Source organism: Alosa sapidissima, chromosome 4 (assembly GCF_018492685.1).
Source record: "Alosa sapidissima isolate fAloSap1 chromosome 4, fAloSap1.pri, whole genome shotgun sequence".
Classification (NCBI taxonomy): domain Eukaryota; kingdom Metazoa; phylum Chordata; class Actinopteri; order Clupeiformes; family Clupeidae; genus Alosa; species Alosa sapidissima.
Window position 1 is genome coordinate 4463586 of NC_055960.1, and position 21509 is coordinate 4485094.

At 38.9% G+C, this 21509-nt stretch overlaps 1 protein-coding gene across 1 annotated transcript in view; it reads left to right on the top strand.

The window, feature by feature from the left end:
• The first annotated feature begins 722 nt into the window (after positions 1–722).
• LOC121707483 (ATR interacting protein) overlaps positions 723–21509 on the top strand; it is a 29340-nt gene continuing 8553 nt past the window's right edge. Inside the window, exons 1-8 of the mRNA XM_042090092.1 lie at positions 723–1648; positions 1902–1978; positions 3454–3624; positions 3833–3951; positions 4262–4401; positions 4523–4597; positions 10723–10849; positions 20722–21420. Of these exons, the coding sequence (XP_041946026.1) occupies positions 1339–1648; positions 1902–1978; positions 3454–3624; positions 3833–3951; positions 4262–4401; positions 4523–4597; positions 10723–10849; positions 20722–21420 (1718 nt within the window). The 5' untranslated portion in view covers positions 723–1338. The remainder of the gene's footprint in view (positions 1649–1901; positions 1979–3453; positions 3625–3832; positions 3952–4261; positions 4402–4522; positions 4598–10722; positions 10850–20721; positions 21421–21509) is intronic.

Below are 21509 nucleotides of genomic sequence, written 5' to 3' on the forward strand. Positions count from 1 at the left end.
AGTGTAGACACAATGAATGCAATACAAGTAGTCCAGAATCCAGTTACTCAGTTCACTGAGTTTGGTGATCAGTTTGGAGGGGATGATGGTGTTGAACGCTGAGCTGAAGTCAATGAACAGTATTTTTACATAGGTGTTGCTATTGTCAAAGTGGGACAGGGCAGAGTGAAGTGCCATAGAGATGGCATCCTCTGTGCTCCTGTTCTGACGATGATGAATTCAATGAATAGATTAAAGATCCTTTGTACTCGTTTCAGCTACAATTTAAAAAACATTTGTACTGCAGACCTATGTATGTCATCATTTAACATTAATTTCAACTCGCAATTGTTAGAATAGTAATGATCAATAAGGTCTGCATTCAGGTATTGCCATAACATGTTGCTCTGAAAACTCAAATTAGCTTTTTTTTTGCACATAATGAGTCAAAATATGTATGCCAACATCAAACACCACATATGCATCAGTAATAATGAGATTTGGATTATTTTCTGGGCTCTTATGAGTGTTTTAACAAAAAAAGCCAATAGGTGGAATTTCCTTTTTTTTTTCAAATCAGAGGTCAACTTTGAAGGCCTGTACAGCCACAAAGCTACAAGATCCAACTTGCTATCATACCATTTTATACTCCAGAGATATGTAGCTTTCAGAAAAATATAGTGAGAATTTGCCCCCCCAAGTGGTAGTGACGACCCCCTGTGGCTCATGGACTATATTAGGGTACAGTTCAAATTTCAGTAAGGCTTACATTTCAGTACTACAGTTAACTGGATTATTTAAACGTCCTTTCCCGCTCCTCGTCAGAAATGTCCTTTCTAGCTTTCCGTACAACCAATGACCGTGGACAGTCCATGCTAACTCGTATTTAATCCTGTGATATTTATTCGTGTATGATTAAGCTTTCAAACACTGCACGGATTTCTTTACATTGTAATCATACGTTATCAAATAGTGTTCGCTTGAAAGCTACCAAACTAAAGCTAGTCCTAGCCAGTTCGGACAGAGTTAAGGGAATAACAAAGATTTGCTGTTGTGAACGTTAACTTAACTGTTAGCCGTTTAGCTACTATAATAGCTATCAAGTACGTCTTAAGGAAACATTTTGCCCTGTTTGTAGTGTTAATGTAACATTGTAAACCCGAACCATGTAGAGATGCTAGATTTAGACTCTAGTCTGGTAAATGTTACTTTTGGTAAGCATGCCCTAAAATGCCGGTGCTTAGTAGTCACTGTCAGCTTCGTGTTCGAATAACGTTAACGTTAATCTAACTATAAATCTACTTTACCTAACGTTCATTAACGTTAGGCCTTTCTCGTAGAAACGTTAATGTTACTCCTATGTTAATGATGGAATATCCCCCAAGTAAACGACTAAAAGAGTACCACCACGATGCTGGCCCCGATCCATTTTCGGACGATGAAGATTTCACTCAAGATGATTTTAATGAAATAGATGTTCTAGCATCACAGGCCATCACCGGGAACATTCAGAGCATGGTTGGTAAAACCCCCGACCCCGTAAGTGGTTCAGAAGGACACAGCAAACCAGAGGGCAGAAGAACATTTGCTCTCTCAAGCCATCCTGGACCGAGCAGGGGTGTTGATACCAGCAAATTCAGGAGCAGTAATGGACGGAACGTTATATCTGGTAAGTGGAGTTTGTCACCCTTCAGGATAAAGTGCGTGTTCATCCATTCACCTATGAAAGTTTCTGAAGCATCTGTGGTGCTAATAACACCCTGACACCCATGAAATTGAAGTTGACTATGACGATATCGAATCAATTATATCATGCTTTAAGATGTGACTGAACTGTACGACATTTAGGCTAGAACACCTGGCTATTAGTAGGTATTATTAGCTAGCTATTAGTATGTAATAGGTTATGGTCTTTATGGTAGGTCATGGCCAGTCAGCTGCGAGAGAAGAGAGCCACTACATCAAATTGGAAGCACAGCATGCCTCCCTTGTGGGAAAGGTGAGTGTTGTGGTCAGCTCTAGCAATTTTGTCTTGTGGTTTCAAGGATGGATGTGATTGCATTGCTGTTCTGCTAAATATAACTTAATCTGCACTGTAATTTAATGAGTCAACAGCAGTTCCTCAAGTTTTAGAGACGTTTGAGTTTTTGCCACTGAGGCTGTACAGCCGTTCTGTGTCAAATCAGACAGAATCCAGGAAAATGGTTGCTGCACCATCTACATATAATGTTTAGGTTACAAAACTTAGACCTGTGAAATATATTTTTGGATTATTTTATTGTTTTGGTCATTTTTTTCACCCTTGATTTTTCATTAATTTTATATTCTTATAAGAATGAAGAATGGGCAGATCCGTGTCTTAAGGGACTCTCTCAGAGTGGCCAATATGGAACAATGCAAAACTGGTGATATTGGGAGTCTTGTACACTGATTTTTTGCACCCACATGACATCAATCAATATACTGTCTGCAATACTTGATGAATGTTAAGACAATATTTGAGGTTTCTGTAACAAACACACATGAAGATTTTAGAGATAAAACAAGGTGTGATTGCATATTTTTGTAGTTTTCAAAGGACTAAAATGGTATGTGGGGTAGCTAGTAGGAACACGAAAATCAAGAAGAGAGAATAGCTCAGTATAGTCATTTCATGTACAAAGTGGCAATGATTTACCTGATTTGAAATGATTTCATTCATAGAAAAATGCACGCACTTGGTTACATTGTAAGCGATTTCATTCTTGTCCCTATAAGGTAAAACAATGATTTCTATGGTACAACACTAGCACTTTCTATACTAAATGCCCATTCACTGAGCTACTACACATAGTTTTCATCTACTAGCTACCCCACATACCATGTTAATCCTCTGAAAATGACCGAAAGACACAATCTTGCCATGATTTAATACCAGTACTTAAAATCTTCAAGGCCATTATATGTCGAGATCTCAGAAATTGGCACATTAATAAAATATTTTATGTACAGAAAAAACTAACGATTGATACCAAATGCGTACAAAAACAAGTTTATAGTACCCTTAATTGTCACTCTTTTTTCCCCAAATCTCAAGCCTTGTAGAAAATTGATGAATATGCAGTACAGACTTGTAATGGCTCAGTCATACTGAGAACATGTTTGTCCTCCACCCTACAAAGTTTGGGCTGTCTGTAAATAATACTTTTCATGATATTAATGGCCAAACATTACATCCCAGATAATGTTTTTCAGGCCGTAAAACTGAAGTAATGTCAAGGGCTGAAAATAAAAAATACGTAGGATTTGAAGGTGTGTACAAAATCTGAGACGGTGCAGCAAAAGCCTTATCTGATTTCACACAGAATGTACAGTACTGTATTAAAGGACAATAACTTAATTTAAACTTGTTTCTACAATCTGAGAAATTATTCTCAAGAATACAATTTGAAGGTATTTTGGACCACAGCCTGAAAATGATTTTCTGTGTTGTAGCTGAAGGAGGTGGAGGAGGAGATTCTCATGAAGAATGGGGAGATCCGTGTCTTAAGGGATTCTCTCAGAGTGGCCAATCAGGAGAAGGAGCAGCAGAGACTGGCGTTGTACCACCAGGAGAGGGAAAAGGCTCAAGCCCAAAGTGAGAAAGAAAAGGAGCTCTCTAAGAAGGTAGGTTAACTTGCCTAAAACCTCTAGATTAGTGAAAGCATACGCAAGATTAGCAAAAAAGAGCTGAATGCTCTGCCGTAGTGAGGTTAAACTCATAATCTTGGGTTTGATAATAATATGCATTTTTAGATTTTGCGTTTTATACTTTATACAATCTATTAAAGATTTGTATTGGAGTAACTCATACGCTGTCTGCCATTTTTTGCAGATTCAGTCCCTGCAGTCTGAGCTTCATTTCAAAGAGGCAGAAATAAACAAAATGAAAAACAAACTTCAGCATTCTGAGAGGGGAGGGAAACTAACAGGCACACCCTCCGCCAAAAGCAGGTCAGTTACAGTAGTGGAGTTGTTTTGTTGAATGTTGAAAACTATGGCACTGTTTACACAAATACTGTTTTCTTTTGATGTTATTATTTGTCACCTGTTTATTTGTGGACTTTTTGCATCATGTCATGGCACTGTACTGCATAGGAATAAATAATACCACCTTTGTGCGATCATGTTATTTTTGCTGAGAATGCTGGACAGAAGCTATTGCAGTCTTTGCAAGTTGCATGCTGACAAGTATATTAATACCAGCTTAGTTAAATAGTTGTAACAGAAACATGGCCTTTGTTTGTGTGATGTATGTCACTAGCCCCAAGATGAATTCTGTAGCAGTTTTGCAGCCGGACAGAGATCATAATTCTCCAGGGAGCAGTCTATTCATAACCAAGGAGACGTTTACAGCTCAGTTACCTGTGAGACCCTCCCCACTGAAGTCATGTGTTGCAGACGGTAGGCTCCTCCGGTCCAGTATTCTGGACATTAAATTATATTTAATGAAGATTTTTCTGTATATATTCGTTTTTTGACATGCTGTGTTATATATATTTTTTGTGTTTTGACATGGAACTAGGTGGCAAACAGACCAGAGACAGTCTTCAAAAAGAAACACCTATAGACATATTCCCTGCTCAACACCTACAGCAAGGTTAGTTTGTTTTGTTTGAGTGATGCTCGCTCATAAATGTTGCCCATCAGTTGGTGGTATATTTAGGCACATTTATGGTTGTATTATCTTTTTTATATATATAAGATGCTTGCAGTCAAATAATGTATCATGCTACAATATATAGCTTAAACATCTTCTACAGCAATTTCCTGTGTATTAGCCGCATGTATTGATAGAATAGTGTTAGAAATTCCCGATTGGAGTGCGCTTCACTGTTTACTTTTTTGGCGCAGTACTACTAACTACTAAAAGTAAAATTCCTCTGCTGCTGAGAAACTAGTCCCTCAAAATGTAATGCGATCATTGAGAGGATAGTTTTATTTCTAACATTATTCTATCAACACAGAAATTGATAGTCTGGCATTATAATTTATTTGCCTCGGGTGTGGAGTGGGTAAGACTGTTTTTAGTGGCAGGCTAGCACATACCGTTCTAGCCGTTCTACCGTTCGAACTCTGCAACTAGAAGGACTGGATGAAACGTGTTGAAAACGGTCTCCACTGATAAATCTCACACTTGCTAACTTTGAAATGGGGTCCTATGTCCAAAATCCTGAACCACTCCTTTAAGGCATTAAAATCAACTTCCAAAAGAAGATTTTTTTTATTCCTCTTTTTAGTCAACTTTAGCTTGTGTATATACAGGGCATGTAAACATATGAGCACAACTGTACATGTGTAAGTGTGACTGTCAATTAGTTATGATAGTCACACAATATGACAGTATGTGTAAATGTAACTTTTAATTAAATTTGTATAATTTGTCTTAGGAGGCAATAAAGGCTAATTATTATCATCATCAGAAAAATATAGTTAACAGATTGATGAATTATTACGATTATTAAGGTGATTCGGGGTTTATCGATACTGGTGAAAACCTGCAAACCTTGACCGCTGTTTCCAGCATACCTGCAAACTAGTTGCTTTTCGGCGAAAATAGCCGTTTTTAACCCAAAGATGTCTTATCACTTGAATCGTGTAGATCCGAAGAGTTTTTTCACTTTCTGTTACGCATAGCCTGCCTGGAGCAGCGATTTGACCAAGGAAAATAATAAAATGTTAGCTAACCACATGCTACACTAAAGTGTATCTCTTAATACAGAGGTAAAACATCACATAGTTAGGCTACTTTTCTCCTGCCCTCGGTGGGTTAAATGAGCAGGGGCAGCACAGGCCACCCTTGAGATTCGATTGGCCACCCCAGGTGCCACCCCCAAATCTTAGTCTACGATTGGCTATTAACATGGTTTAAGACGGGACCTTTCTTGATGCACTTGCAGCAGTTTGAAGTGTCAGACGTCAGAAATGTAAGTGGCAAACACGCTTGCCTTTATAGGCCTACAGGCTACTGCTTGTGCTAACATGCAAAGATATCTATTTACCTATTGCCTCTGCCAGTGCCTATTTATCTAACCACACACTTAAGTCGCTGACATTTGCTCATTAAGTGTTAACTGCAGCCTGAAGAAGTCTAAAATTCTGAACTTTAAATTTAAGGCCTTAAAACGCCTTAAAAACAGGCAGATTTTCATTCGAGGTCTTACATTTCATCAAGTCAGGTCTAAAAAGGTTTTTACCCTCGATCATTTCCAGAAATGCCAGCCGCAGAAAGTTATTACAAAGTAGCAAAAAAGTATCTAGTCGTAGCCTACAAAGCGGAGCTCTAGAGTCTTTGCTGACCAGCAGAACGCTTCCCTCAGAACATTGGTTCGGTGTGTTGTAGTTCTTTCTGGGGGATATTGGTGTTGGTACGTATGCGGTGGTAAAACTACAAATCCCTTTATAAATGCAATACCTGCCTGCGTCTCCGCATCTCCCCTGCAAAACTTTGCACAAATTTTTTTTTAAATTAGAGACGACGTCCTCCTCAATGCCTGGTCCCTCTGGTCTCCAGCGCAATATCATCGCACATCCGTCGAACGACCTACTACACACAGTGACTAAACACCACTCATTTAATAGCAATAGTGAGATTAGCGATCTCTTTTAAGTGATGTTTCCTGATTCAGTAATCGCGAAGACGTCCTTCTCTGTTTTGTAATGTAAATAAATATGAGAATTTATTGTTATTATTTGAGGCCAAGTTTTTTTTAGCATATTTTTATTTTTGGCCTAAGATTTTGGCCATTTGGAACGTGACACGGATGTTTTTCCTTGACTATACAAGTGAGCAATGTCAAAATCAATTGGTTTGTAGACGTTGTTGGGTGTGGAAGGTTACTAATGTGATTGCTTTATCAGTAAATTAAATTAATGCTTTTTCAATGACTGAATTCATTGAAATGAAATTATTTTTTCAGAATTTCTTTGATTTGAATATTTCTTTGAGAATGCGTTGTGTAGGTCTTAAATTTCAATCTTTATGGTCTAATGTCTTAAAAAGATCTTAAATTTGACTTACTGAAACCTGCAAGAACCCTGTTTAAAGATTACAAATAAAAACTTTAGACATTTATTAATGACTGAACAAATAATGCCGGTATTAGGCCCACTGTTGCTTTACTAGGCTATTGGTTACACAATGTGCAGTAGGCATATGCTTGGCTTATGAATGCCCTGATTACAGTAGAATGAGCTCCATTTTATTGACAAATTCTACTTGTGACACCTGGCCTGCTTATAGCTGTGTTAGCTGTCCATCAGTCAGTAGCACTCAGTCAGAATAAAGCTTGGAAATGGACCTATTGTAAATATTGTGACATTTCAAACTAAGAGCCTACTAATATCCTGGGGACAAGTCATCTTGAGTTACATCTGGATTGAGCAAACAGGAGTCAAGAAAGTTAACTACTGTTACACTTATCCTGCATGATTAGCGTAGTCGATATACTGCAGCGTTTCCCCTAGACATTTTTCCAGCAGCGGTGCTGTTAATTGTAGGAAGCTTACCCCGAAAAAGAAAAGATTTTGAAAAAATTACTCCTTAAATGGTGGCTTCTAGTGAATTTTGTTGTAAGAAATTAACAGATTGAGAGTTAGCCTACAAATATGACATAACCATCAACAGGCATCTGCTGTGAAAACAAAATGTCATTTTACAAAGCATGATTATTGCAGTACTTGAACTGGACAGGATTATTCATGTATTTCTTTCACCTTTTTCATTTACATTATTAGTAATTACTTACATTATTAGTAGAAATTAAAGTGTGTGTGTGTGTGTGTGTGTGTGTGTGTGTGTGTGTGCATATGTATAAGGCTGGCTTGCTGTTGGGCCAGGAGGAGAGAAGCTGGAACATAGAGAGGGAGGGTTTCAGAGGAGAGGAGTTGTAATTATTCTATTAAAGATAAGTATAATAATAGGAATAACTGATTGCCTGGTTGATTGCCTGACTGATTGCCAACCTGGGCACCCATTAATGGCCACCGACAGCAACAGACCTGCCAACCTGTATGCATTTTGCACATCGGGCACGCATTTTCACATAAAAATATGCCCGTAGGATTTGTTATTGTGGAAAATCAATTAGCCTAGGCTACATGCTGGATTGAGAAAGTGACGAAACATAGTGAGAGAAAATGACAGGCAAATCATAGTGATGGGCCTCTCTTTGTGCTATTTTTGCAGACCTACCAATCAGTTGTTTGTTAGGGCGGGCTTTATAGTCTCTCCCTCTCTTTCATTACGCAAAATAGGGCCTAGGCTATGCATAGCCTGCCGAAGCAATATACTTGATGAACGATTCAGGGCTTCAAAAATGAAAATGTAGGTTCATAAACACACAGCCCATGCTAAAGTGGATCTCTGCTTATAGACTAGAGGTAAAAAACCACAGCGGTTAGGCTACTCTACTTCTGCCCTCACAGGTAATTGAAAGATTTGCTGAAGTGAGTTTTGTCACTCTCAAATTCACATTCCCCAGCTGGCCTTTTTGAATTCCTTTGCGAAAATGACACATAGGCCTATGCTCGGGATACATTAGTGAATTTACCTTATAATTGCTCTTGGGTGCTCCTTGTTGGTCCCCCCCCAATCCCAATCCTCCCCCACCTTTCTTATGCAGCCCTTGCCACTTAATCTACTAACTTCGTTCTTGATAATTAGCGCGCAAACAAGCTTGACTAAATAGCCTACTCAATTCCGGATAGTGCACCAATTGCTGAGACCCGTCTCTTTAATTGGGATACTGTAATCATTGCGGCCTATAATCATGAACAGAGCAAAAAGCAAATCTGTAAGAGTGCAAAAGCTATGTCTGTCAACCTTCCGGGTTTCCCTTCCCTTCTCACATATTTTAACTTTCTGTCCCGCTGTCTTCCCGTATTAATATTTTCCCGTAAAATATCTCATATTTTAATACTCTCATAACTAGGGCTGTCAAAATAACTGATTAATTTAGATTAATTAATTTGAGAATAAATAAATGATTAAAAAAAATTAGTGCAGATTAATCGATTCCGTATGACCTTTGACCCCGAGCCGTTCTAGTCAGTAAAAATTAGACAGAGAGAGAAGAAAACGTGCTGCCTGGATCATTGATTGGAACATTTACTTTTAAAAAATGGCCTGATGGTGTTGATAAAAATTAAGTGTTGAAAATAAAGTCCTCTGCAATGTCTGCAGCAAGGAATTTGCATATCACCGGAGTTCGTCAACTCTATAGTCGCACATCAATGCAAAGAAATAAGTGTTGACATTGAGGGGAGTGTTAATTTATTTTCATTGTGTCCCCTAGGTTATATCTGTGGCCTGAAATGCCTTTTATGTGAAAAAAAAAACTTCTTCCCGAAGCACTGTTGAATTTATTTCCTCAGCATATTAGGTCATATCATAGATTATTATGGCCATTATTTGAACAGTGAAAATAATAATAAAAGAGTTTTTGAACTTTAATGTCACTAATGCTGATTATTCAATGATTCATTTGAATTTAAATATTTAAAATTAAATAAAAAAAACTTTTGCAGGAAATATTATATATGCGATTAATTTAGATTAATTAATGACAGAGTATGTAATTAATTAGTCATTTTTAATCGATTGACAGCCCTACTCATAAAATTATTCCATTCTTTTTTTTTTTCTACCACCAGACCTGCTGCCCCATTGATTAAAAAAACTAAAACTAACTAACTAAAACTAACCCAAAATACGGGAAAATGTCAACATTGGGGGACCCTTGGGGATCAATAAAGTATCTATCTATCTATCTATCTATCTATCTATCTAGCTAGCTAGTCTGTTTCGCTATTGCAAGCTTGTGCATTGTTTAGCTAATAATAGCCAACACAGTACTTCACGCCGAAAAACAGCCTATATTAATTTGGTCAACTTTATACATCCCTAAAAAGGCTAAAGTTCTGTAATCGATGCCCTGTGCGCTTTTATTCTCTCTCCTGCGCAAACAAAATGTGCGTTCCAAGTCATTCTTCCTCATAAAGTTGAACAAATGCATTTGGTTATTTTAGAGAAAAATATAAACAGCCTGTCATGCAGTTTATGGGCTACAGTGCAGAGTTGGGAAGCTATGGTAAGCCAACTTGGAGTGAATACACAAACAGGGGAAATGATTTCTCTACTCGTAGCTGAGTAGCCTGAGGCCGGTACGCACAGTGCGTACGGCCGTAGGCCTATACAGGCGCCACTGAACCGTGCTCTCACAACAACCATCTTAACCATCTTAACTAAGGGTCGCCTGCAAGCAAGCAAAACGATGCTTTGAAAACATCTGTTTCACTGGAAGGGCAAGGGGGTAGAAACAGTTACAACCCTAACTAGAAATGTAGTTCCAAGGAATTACCAGTGCATGAAAATGCAAAACATATAGTGTAAAATATCACACAGTGTTAAAACAGATAATGTAGAGGTAATGATAGGTACAATGGTTTGCTTAGGTAGACATGGTTGTTGCAATGCTAAATAAAGCAGTTGCTATGAGGGTTGCTACGTTAATCTCATTTGTTGCTATATTGGTTGCTAGGTTGTCACTGTGGAAGTTGCTAGGCTGTTGCTAGGGTAGTTATGGTGGTTGCTATGCTGGTTGCTAGGTTAATAAGCATCTTACATTAATTGGGGTCAGGGTGGGGCCCTTTTGAAATAATTTTGTCCCGGACCATCATGCACTCTGGTGGCCAACCTGACTGATCCTCTCTGTCCTAATGCAGGGTCAGTGTTGCTAAATTTGTTATTGCAACATCCATTGGACCCCAGCTCCCTCGGCCTATGTCATCTGCTGTGTATCAGCCCTGACTCACTATCCGGACTCCTTTCTCAGCACAGTTACATCTGCTCGTACGTATGTCTTTGCTCATTTACTCTAGAACCATTAATGTTATTTATTATACGGCTCTTCACAATGCAAGTAGAACGCTCCATTGACTTGAATGGGATTTTCCCAAAGATTTCCCTGATTTTTATTCAAAAGTGAAGGCAGACGGTTGATCAGCTGTCTAAAGAAAGTTTGATTCAAGTTCAGCGTGTGTTGCAAACTATTTGGTTCTCGAAACGGTAACAAATAAATGTAAAGAGACATAACGTGGAGTTTAGTTTTTCGTTTTGGGAAGTAGCCGAATAATAAGCGGGATAAGGTATAGAACACCGGTCATTATTGGGAAAATAAGTCCCTTCAGGACGAAGCAAGACCCCTCCGCTGGCGTTGGAGTCCGGTGCTCCCTGTCGGGACTTATTTTTCAAATAATGACCGGCGTTCTATACATTATCCCTAACTTATTATATGGCTCTTCACAATGCAATTAGAACGCTCCATTGATTTGAATGGGATTTCCCAATCATTATTTTCGTCTACGCACCTCTGAAATAATGACTGCTGTCTATGGCAGCGGATTTTCATTCAAAAGTGAAGGCAGACAGTTGATCAGCTGTGTTCTAAAGAACGTTTAATACAAGTTCAGTGTGTGTTGCGAACTTAATTGTTTTTTTAATGTATACACTGAATTATCTAGTGTCATATGTATAAAATGTACTACACGTTGAATGCCATTGTGTCCATGATAATGTGCTACAGTGTATATAAATAACTGAACTTGAACTTTGAACTGTTATTGTTGGTGCAACAGTAGGCTGATTCCCATCCCTTGCATTTTGCAAGTGCGAGATCCGTGGCCACATGCCCCACTTGCAATGTCTTTGTGACCCAGTTTGAAAACCATTGTACTAAATCATACATCCACTCCTGAAACACTTGTGATTACAGTCGATTGCATCATATTTTTAAATGAGACATTGTAAATATATAACATATATATATATATATACAAAAAGTGACCAAAAATCAAATAAAATAGAAAGAATGAACTAGAAACATGAAATTAAATTAAATAAATAACTCAAAATGCAACAAAAACCATCACTTTATAACTCCTAAACCAAACATCGCCAGGTTAATCAAAGGCAATAGAACATAATGCAGTTTTTATTTCTTTTTAAAACAAGCTACTGTTTGGGCAGATCCGATTTCCATTGAGAGTTAGTTCCAGCAGTGGGCTCCATAATGGCTAAATGTAATTTCACCCAGTTTAGTTTTGACTCTGGTCACTACCAGCAGACCAGCTTCAGTAGATCTAATAGACCTAGTAAGTTTATCTTGTGCAAACATGTCTGCAATTGGGGTGTGCGATATATATAGTCTACAATAATATTGTGATTGTTGTTTAAACAATGGGCAAATTGACATTATCGTATTTAAATTACTTAGGGGAAAAAACACTCAATCACGCATTGAAACCCCACACATCCACTAAATCAGGAGGTGCATGCATATGAGAAGCCCCTGCCTGCAGCAGAGCAAGTCACATAATCGCTAGGGGGTCGCATTGTCACACTCACGCCTAATGTTTATTTTGTGCGGCTACTTTGTTCAAGTGGCACTGATGAGTTAAACAGTCACGTTTTTTCCCTACACAGTATTATATGGAGAGAAAACATTAGGCTTCTGAAAATATTAGGAAAAATAGGAAGAAGAAATCACGAGCTCGACTAGCATTCTATAAAGACCCATTTAAGTTTGTTAAGTCTTTATTCGTAATGCAGAAGAGTGGTAGTCTTTTGGAACCTAAGCAGAAGCTTGAGGAGTATTTAGAGGGAGTGCACAAAGATAGGGAGAGGTTCAGAGAGATGGCACTTCCTGCGGATATCCCACCTATTGGTGAATTAAGTAGCCAATGCGACGATAGTCCACCAAGGTGGAAAGAGGTGCAAGAAGTAATAAAACGTGCAAGAGCCTCTTCAGCCCCGGGACCTAATGGAGTGCCCTACCGGTTGTATAAGAGTGCACCAGATGTTTTAAGATTTCTATGGCAATTAATGAAGTTTGGAAAAAGCAAGGTATTCCCAAGGCTTGGCGGAGGGCTGGGGGAATATTTATTCCCAAAGAAAAGGACGCAGTGGAGATTAATCAATTTAGGCCAATTAGTCTACTAAATGTTGAAGGGAAGGTTTTCTTCAGTGTGGTGGCACGGAGACTGACAAATTACCTTGAAAGGAATAAACTAATTGATACCACGGTGCAAAAAGCTGGAATTCCTGGCTTCTCCGGGTGCTTAGAGCATACCAGCATGATTTGGCACCAAATTCAATTAGCAAAGCGTGAGAAGAGAGACCTGCACGTTGTGTTCTTGGATTTGGCTAATGCTTTTGGGTCTGTGCCGCATAGTCTGTTGTGGGAGGCCTTTGATTATTTCAGAATCCCAGATAGCATTAAAAGCCTAGTAAAAGCATACTAAAAGCATATCTGGATATTCAATTATGTTTTACTACAGCTGATTACACCACAGGGTGGCAACAACTTGAGATAGGAATCATGGCCGGAATCATGGCCAACAAGACGATTTATACAGACAGTATCTTCATGAAGTTTAGCGTTTGCAGCCATCTTGAATTTAGTCACGATAAGTCGAGCGACGAGTAAGAATGAACAGGTATGATAAGGGATCAGATTCCAAAAATAATTCTGTGGAAATGCATGGATTCCAGTTGCTGCTACTGGAAGAAACTGGAATCCATGCATTTCCACTCCCATCCCACCTGTTAGTCCATACACGCATCCAACAAGAGAATGGATAAAAATAACTTGTGAAAAAAATAAACAATGTATGGGCCCATTGATGGTATACTTGAGTAATTAATTTCTCTTGATGAACTCTGTTTTATCTCCCCTTTCAATATTATGAATAGTAAATGTGGGCACTACTACACTAGGCATTAGGCTACAATAGTTTTGTCATTGATGGACAGTTTGGAGCCTGACTTATTCTAATTTCTTCTTTGGACATAGTCTATCTTACTTTTATTCTTAAATAGGCTACTTGGTTGACCCATTTCCTGACAATGTTACAATGTTTATTGTTTGCCTACAAGAAATATTAGCATGCAGAGTGAGGAGTGAGTTAGCTGGGAGAAAAATAGCTGGGCCTATAAAGAGGAATGGAAAGAAAACATTGCGTTCATCTTACCCAGTTTCAACAAATGCAAAGTCCATGTATCTGATATGCAACAACGCTGTCACTGTTATATCATACCTCACTACGAAATGGAGCGGCACCTTCAAGGTGGCCTATCTGCTCCAAACAGAGGTACAAAAGCGCAATATTGAAGCGCTGGCAGAGGGCTATGCACAGAGTAGGCTAGCAGTGCGTTCTGGTGTTCTTTCTCATATTTGTTTAAACACCCACCCGCGGTCTGTTTGGTGAACAGACTATTTGTAAATCAATATTGTAAAATAAAAGATATAAAAAAAAATTGACTGTCAGAATAATTTGGCTGGGCCAAATCATTTCGTTGGCGGGCCAGCTTTGGCCGCCTGTTGCTGACCCATGTCGTAGATTATATCTTAAACTTGAGGTGTTTCGGTGATATTTTAATTCCATGTCGACTGAGCTGACAGGGAGTTTAAAAAAAAAAAAGAAAAGTAAAACGTCCATTCAGCCGACCGGGAGTTCAGAACTGCGTTGGTGTTTATTATCTTCATGACTACAGGAGAAAGACAGGCAGAAACCTATTAGGAAGTGTCTGTGGCAGTTTGCAGGGCTTAAATTTCACTGCGGCTATTGCGCATAATTTGTTCAAGTCCCGCAACTCTAGCCATCATAATGCGAGAAATTCCCGCATACACTTTTACAACCTGTCTGATGACGTTAATATAATCATGAAGTGGCGTGAATGAGGTGCTATTGACTGGACGGATCAACTACCGAGTTGAATTGAACATAGCCTCATGCAGACGCAGACACACACACGGAGAGAGAGAGAACCACTTTGCGCTTACACAAATAGGCTACGCAACCATGGCAAACTTTTACATCTGGAAAGAGCTCCTTGGTAACTATCCTGCTAGCTCAGGTCACGTCAACACTTGATCCCAGAAAGATTGTCTTCGACTTCGTTAGTTTTTTGAACATTTATTTTATCTAATGACATACAGTAGAAAACATAATGAATTGCATCCACATATCCTTATGCACTATGCACAACATTTATTCACTAGCGACTAGCCTAAAACCGTCAGGCTGAAGGGAGGCTAATTACTCTCACGTATAAGTGAGTAAGTGGCAGGCACTCAATTACACCTACTCATCACCAATGTGCACCCAATCAGACCTACACACCACATTAAAGATAACATTTAAACGTCAATTAACCGTCAATATGAAGCATTCAAATTACAAAATATGTTTAGCTACTAGTAATTATTAGTAAATTGCTATACATTAAAAAATACATTATTAACTGAATAGACTCTATATGAATTTAAAAATATATGAAATAGAAACAAATCACATAAGCAATCATTTTCAGTGTGTTTTTGTGTGTGTGGAGAGAGTCAAGCAGAATCTAGGATGTCCACTGTTGTGAATGATCCCACTACAGTATATATGACTGTCAGGGTGGTGGGGGCCCCAAAATCAAACACATTTTAAAAAAGTATCGAAGAAGTATCGAAATCGCAATTCTTGACTTGGTATCAGAATCGACCCCCCCCCCCCTCCCCCCCAAATTGTGTAAATCCCCCCTACATGAATAACCTAAGGGGGGAATTCCCCCCCATTTTGAAAAATGAATTTTAAGCCTTGGTTTGAGGACAAGAAACGGTGCATCAAAGGGTCAAAATAGTAGCAGCCAAAGAGCATCATTGATAACAGAACAAGTGACTGTGTAAAATAAAAAATTGGCAAATTTGGCGGCACGCGATTTAAAAAAAATTAACGCATTATGCTTGGTCCTTAATTGCATCGCGATGAACGCGTTAACGATGACAGCCCTAATATATAGGAATTGATATGCTTTACAAAACCTACGGACAGTAGCCTAATTCAGAAGAAAGTGTAGGCCTACACATTTTAAGCAGGCTCCTAAATATGCCTGTCCCGGCCAAAAACGCATCATATTACATAGGAGAAGGTAAACTTAAATCTTAAATTGGTGCTTGAGCTTTGCTGTCATTGTAGGTGTAGATACTAGACTTAAGCAGTGGTGAGAGTTGGAGTTCGTTGATTTTTTGGAAAGTCATAATGATTAATCATTGTGTTTGTGCTGCTTGCACTAATTCCAGCCTGTCAGGACAATATGTATTGTCCACCATTTTCCTAATAAGAAAAGCAAGGGTGCTTGGGTGTGTTTTGTGCAGGTAGCCTAAATAGAGGAGACTTCACTGCCTCATCTGTCACAAAACGTTTACACGGACATCAATATTCCGAGTATTGACCGTATTCATAATTGAACACAATATTATGAATATGGTGTTACCACAAGTTGTTAATAAAATCTTCCATTCATATTATTGTTTACATGTCACACAGCATATTCTGACTTTATCAAAGTTGGAGGGGGGGGGGGTCTGGTATCGGTTGCTGTCCGACCGGGGTGGGGGGTTATGGTGTCGGTCCGACCGGTGGGGATGTGGGTGCTGGCGTCTTGTTTGTGCGATACAGTAGCCTACAGACTCCGTACATTTAACAATTATTTATGAAACACTACATGTTAAATAAATAACCAACTTCTCAAAAGCAGTTAACAAAGTAATAAAAACAGTTAACAAAGTAATAACACCAAACAAACAACAGTATACAAATATTTTAAAATATGTATGTAATTTGTGCAATTTTAACAAAGACTATTACAAACTATAGAACAAATGCAAAAGAAAGTGCAAAACAACAAAATGTGCAAATGTGATCAGTCACTACAAACCATCCTCATTGGCTTTAAAAAGAACATTTCAAAGGCCCTTAGGTAATTGCACTGTTTTACTATTGGACCATTAATGCCTATCTTCATGCAGGCCAGACTGTTGCCCTGAAGCCTATTCCGCAAGTCTGTCCTGATCTATATCAGGGCTCTACAGTGCGCCCAATTTCACTCGCACATGCGAGTAAAAATTATGCCATGCGAGTGCAAAAAAATATTTAGGCGCACTGGTGTGAATGACTTCAAACCATGTCAATGTTTGTCTACAAAATACACCGCAACATCGAGAAACATTACTGGTGCAAACCATAGAATCACGTCGCGAATGCAGCATAAAAACTACACCTCCCATCAACGTTAGCAGTTTCGCGTTGTGACTCGCTAGTAGTCGCATCTATCAAATCCAAGAGCGCGCAGAAAAAGCGGAAAGTTAGACTAGCCAGCCAAGATGGGATGAGATTCTGAGAATGCAGTGAGAGAAGGAAAGGTAACCTAACATGCCTTTTAGCCCAGTTGACGTATTGGCTGCAATATGCAAAATATAGCTATAGCGAACCGGCACAAAAGTAGCCTCCCGTAATACTCCCATTTTATTCAAAGGTAGAACGCTACTGACAACTCCAGGCTTCCACGCATGCTTGTTTGTTTACACCGAATACAAGCTGAAGTGCAAAACGAAAGTAGGCCTAACGTTTGCCTACTGCCCCTACCAATGCAGATATTTCAAATAAAAACTAAAAGTATAAAACATATATCCTTGATTAGCCTATGTTGGGTTTTGTGGAAGAGAAAATGGACTGTTTTAGTAGTAGTATTAGGCAGTATGCAGTCAGATAGGTCACCATGGGCATATTTGGTTTAGCTATAGATGGATTCACAAATAAATAAATTAGCCTACATTTGGCAGGATACTTGATATACAGGCTAAATGCAAATATGGCAATGTATTATATTATTTTACATTAACAAAATGTAGGAAAATAGAACAGACTGAAAATAAAGTAGGCACTGATCTTTAAAATCCTGTTTCCTGTAGCCTAAATGTTGTCAGTCATTCTTAATATTCGCAATTGGTGCACTGGCATGTTTAACTGTAAACACCGAGAGTGAATGAAGTTTAGATTATTTTATAGTTTTGTGTAATATGGATGGAATTTGAGCGCGGAGCGCTTTTTAATTTAGAGGCCGGAGTGGCCGCTCTGTTCTGTTCCGATACCGCTCACACGAATCTGAGGCTTGCCCAAACCCACCCAGAATTCATGTCTTCCTAATAAAACCAAGGCATAGTAGCCTAAGTTCGTTGACGGGGATGGAGTTAGCTAAATAATTTAGAAAGCATACGCGTAGCCACGGGTGGGCCTGGACGGGCCTAGGCCCGTCTATTTGTCAGTCTAAATACACTTTTATTCCATCAACATCAAATCAACATTTTTGTCAGGATGTTAGGTTCAGTACAGATGAGTACTGAATGTACCAAATGCGGTCTTCAACAGTAGACTTTTTTGCTTGCTGACCATCTTTCAAATTTGAGTTCCTACACAAACATATTAAGTAGCAGACCAGTTTAGTCAATTATCAAAAAAACATGACACCTTTTCAAAATACTATTCCCATTGCGCATCAAAAATATTGTCAGTGAAATTTAGGTTAACAGTACCTGTTAGGCTTACTCAGGGTGTCCGCGGGGTTGGAAAAAGTATTAAAAGGTAGTAAATGAAATTAGCCAAATTTAAGGCCATTTAAAAGTATTAAAAAGTAATAAACGTCATCTGATGAGGTATTACATTTTCGAACCACTAACTATGATGTTTTCCATTTGTGTTAAGTGCAGGCCTATCTCCTAAAATTCTCGTGAATTTATTTATATTATATTAATTATATGTGCGAGTAGGACCTGAGCGATATGTCAGTGTGCGTTTACGGTAAAAACTTTTAGCGCCCCCTCAAACTCTATGCTCAAACTGGATATACTGCTGGCTTACTGCTTAAACTTGTTGCCAAAAGTTCGCTACCATTGACGATGTCATGGGAAATTTATTTTTCTTCGGACATTTGGTTAGAAGACTCGAGATTCAAAGACTGGCTCAGGCTAGTTGGCAACAGCCAAGAGGCTTATTGCCACGTCTGTAAAAAGACAAAAAATGCCCCTGGATGGGAGTGAATATCGTCAGGTCACATATGGAGTCTACCAGAGCCGTTTTTCTACCGCTCTGGAGTCTACTAGCCAGCAAACAAGAATGGGCGGACGTAATCAGAGGTGGAAGAGTCGACTGCCTGGCTCATCGGCCACGTAGGGCTACTGTCTCCACATAAATATGCGTCATTGAAGCTATCAGTATGTCTACGCTACCAGCTGTCATTGTCATCCAAAAAAGTAATCATTTACGCCATCGCGTTTTAAATGACACAGGCTGTAAGAGCAGCAGACATAGCCTAAACTAGGCCTAGCCTACATACAGTATCACAATAACCCATTTTCAAATTAAAAGTCCCCATAAAGGCAGAAGGCCTTTTCATTCAAACAAACATATAATTAAATGAAAGGGGGAAAAAAACAAGAATATAACATGTAAACATATGCACATATTATAAGGGGTTATTTGCAATGAGCTACCCCCTGCCTTGACTACAGAATAGAGGTTAAATATAGGCCTGACAGTGTTGCTTTGTTTAGGCTATAAGATAAGGTTTAGGCTATAAGATTTAACATTTTCTACCCTCAGTAAATGTCATGTTAAGGTTAGTTTAACAGGTGTTACCTTTACATTATTCAAAGCTTGCTCTGGAGCTATAGGGTTACTCCCTTGATGTAGTATGTGATGAGATCAAAGTCCCAATAGACTTGCTTAAAATTAGTTGAATATAAGAACCTGTGTAGGTTTGTATAGGCTGTATTGTAATATGCTATCAATACATTATAATATAATATATTTTAAGTCAGTTTGTCAATTAGTTTCCACAAAATTCTCCAGAAGTCACCATTTAAGGGGTTATTTTTCAAATTGTTCCTCACAGGGAGCATGCAGGCCCAAAAGTATTTCATCACATGGGGCCCACATTCTCCAGCAGCACCCAATTAATAATTAGTATTTTTGTAAAATGTGACCGCCTATTTTTGAATGTGATACCTTGACTGGCAAATGTATATGAGACAGCAAGGGTGTGTGTGTGTGTGTGTACTGCGTATGGTCGTGGGCCTTTTTAGAAGAAAGTCCAGTATACCTTTTCTGATTTTCATTTGTCATTTTGTCTTGATTGAGATAGAATGATAGTGAAAGAAAGAGTGTAGTGCTGGAGAAGTGGTGTGTGCTCTTCCTACACATAACAATGAAATAACTTTTTTATCTTGGGTTAGGATTAAATAACAAATAATTGTGTATAGGCCAGTGTTTTTATTGAAGCAAAAAATGAAAAAAGTATCCAGTAACTGTAATAATAGATACTTGATTTGAATTGTAAGCATTGCTACACTTTCTTACTCAGAAAGTTAAGTAACAAAAATGACAGTAATCTGTTACTTTATAATTAGTTACCCCCAACACTGAATTTCGAAAGGTTGCCGCTAGTTGCAGCTCAAAGTCGTGTTGGTATTAAACAATATTGTGAAGGTATTAAAAGGTTACTGTACTGTTACTGTACTGTACTGAAAATTACTGTACCGAAAATGAACACACCGAACCGTAATTTGTTGTGTACCGTTACACCCTTACATATTTTAATATACGTCTGGCTCCACATGATTGGAAAAGGTAATTGTGGTGTGTTTTAAGCCTAGGTTGGTGCCCTAAAATAGATCTTGCTGTGAAAAGGATTACAAAACTCTCCAAAACCTGTAGTTTTTTTTTTTAACTGTACTGTTTGTATGTGTTTAATTAACCAAAGTCCTTAAACATTAGTGATTGCTCAGATAATGCTTTGCAATAAACTTGTGCTTTCTGTCCACTTCCTGTCTGCATTTTTAGAGGGTCTTTGTGCAGTTCCAACGGTTCCTCCGCCTCCTCTACAGACGCACGTGTTCTACCCAGATTTCATGCTCACTTCAGTCACCTACAGAGTCTGGCCATGTCTGGCCTGAGTTCATTGGCCTTGGGTTATCCTACACACCCAGGAGATCATTTAGTCTCACCGAGGAGCTGCCCAGGTGCAGTGCACCTGCTGCCATTACTGGAGCACCATATTAGTCTCTTTTGCCAGACACTGGAGACTATGGACAGCTCAGTGAAGAATCCTTTGCGTGGCATTTCCCTGTCAGGCTCTTCTGTGAGCACCCTGTCTTCCAACATGGGGGAGACCCTGGACAGCCAAGAGGATATCGCCCTGGCCTCTCTGAAAGCAATTCGCCTCATTGTATCTCAGAGTGATGAGGCTGTGCAGACTCTGCTGTCCCAGCCATCACAAGAGGTCACTCTTGAAATGGAAGAAATTGAACAATCTAGTGCTGGGCCAATCAACCAACAGCCAGGTACATCCAAAGAAAGCGGAGTGTCAGAGAGGCAGAGAGAAGACCAGAAAGTTCTACAGCCTCCTCTGTTCAAGCGGTTGGTTCAGCTAGCAGATCCGACCTACAGCTGTAACACCACACAAAAGCAAGCACTCGTAATAGGCAGTTTGGCGACACTGAGCTTGCTGGCACAACGAGCTGATGAAACACAACTCCAGAGGTAAGTATGACACTGGCCAGACTACTGCTTGTAAGCTTTTTGCCAAACAGGATGAAATAAATACAATTTTGAAGTAACATATGGAACAA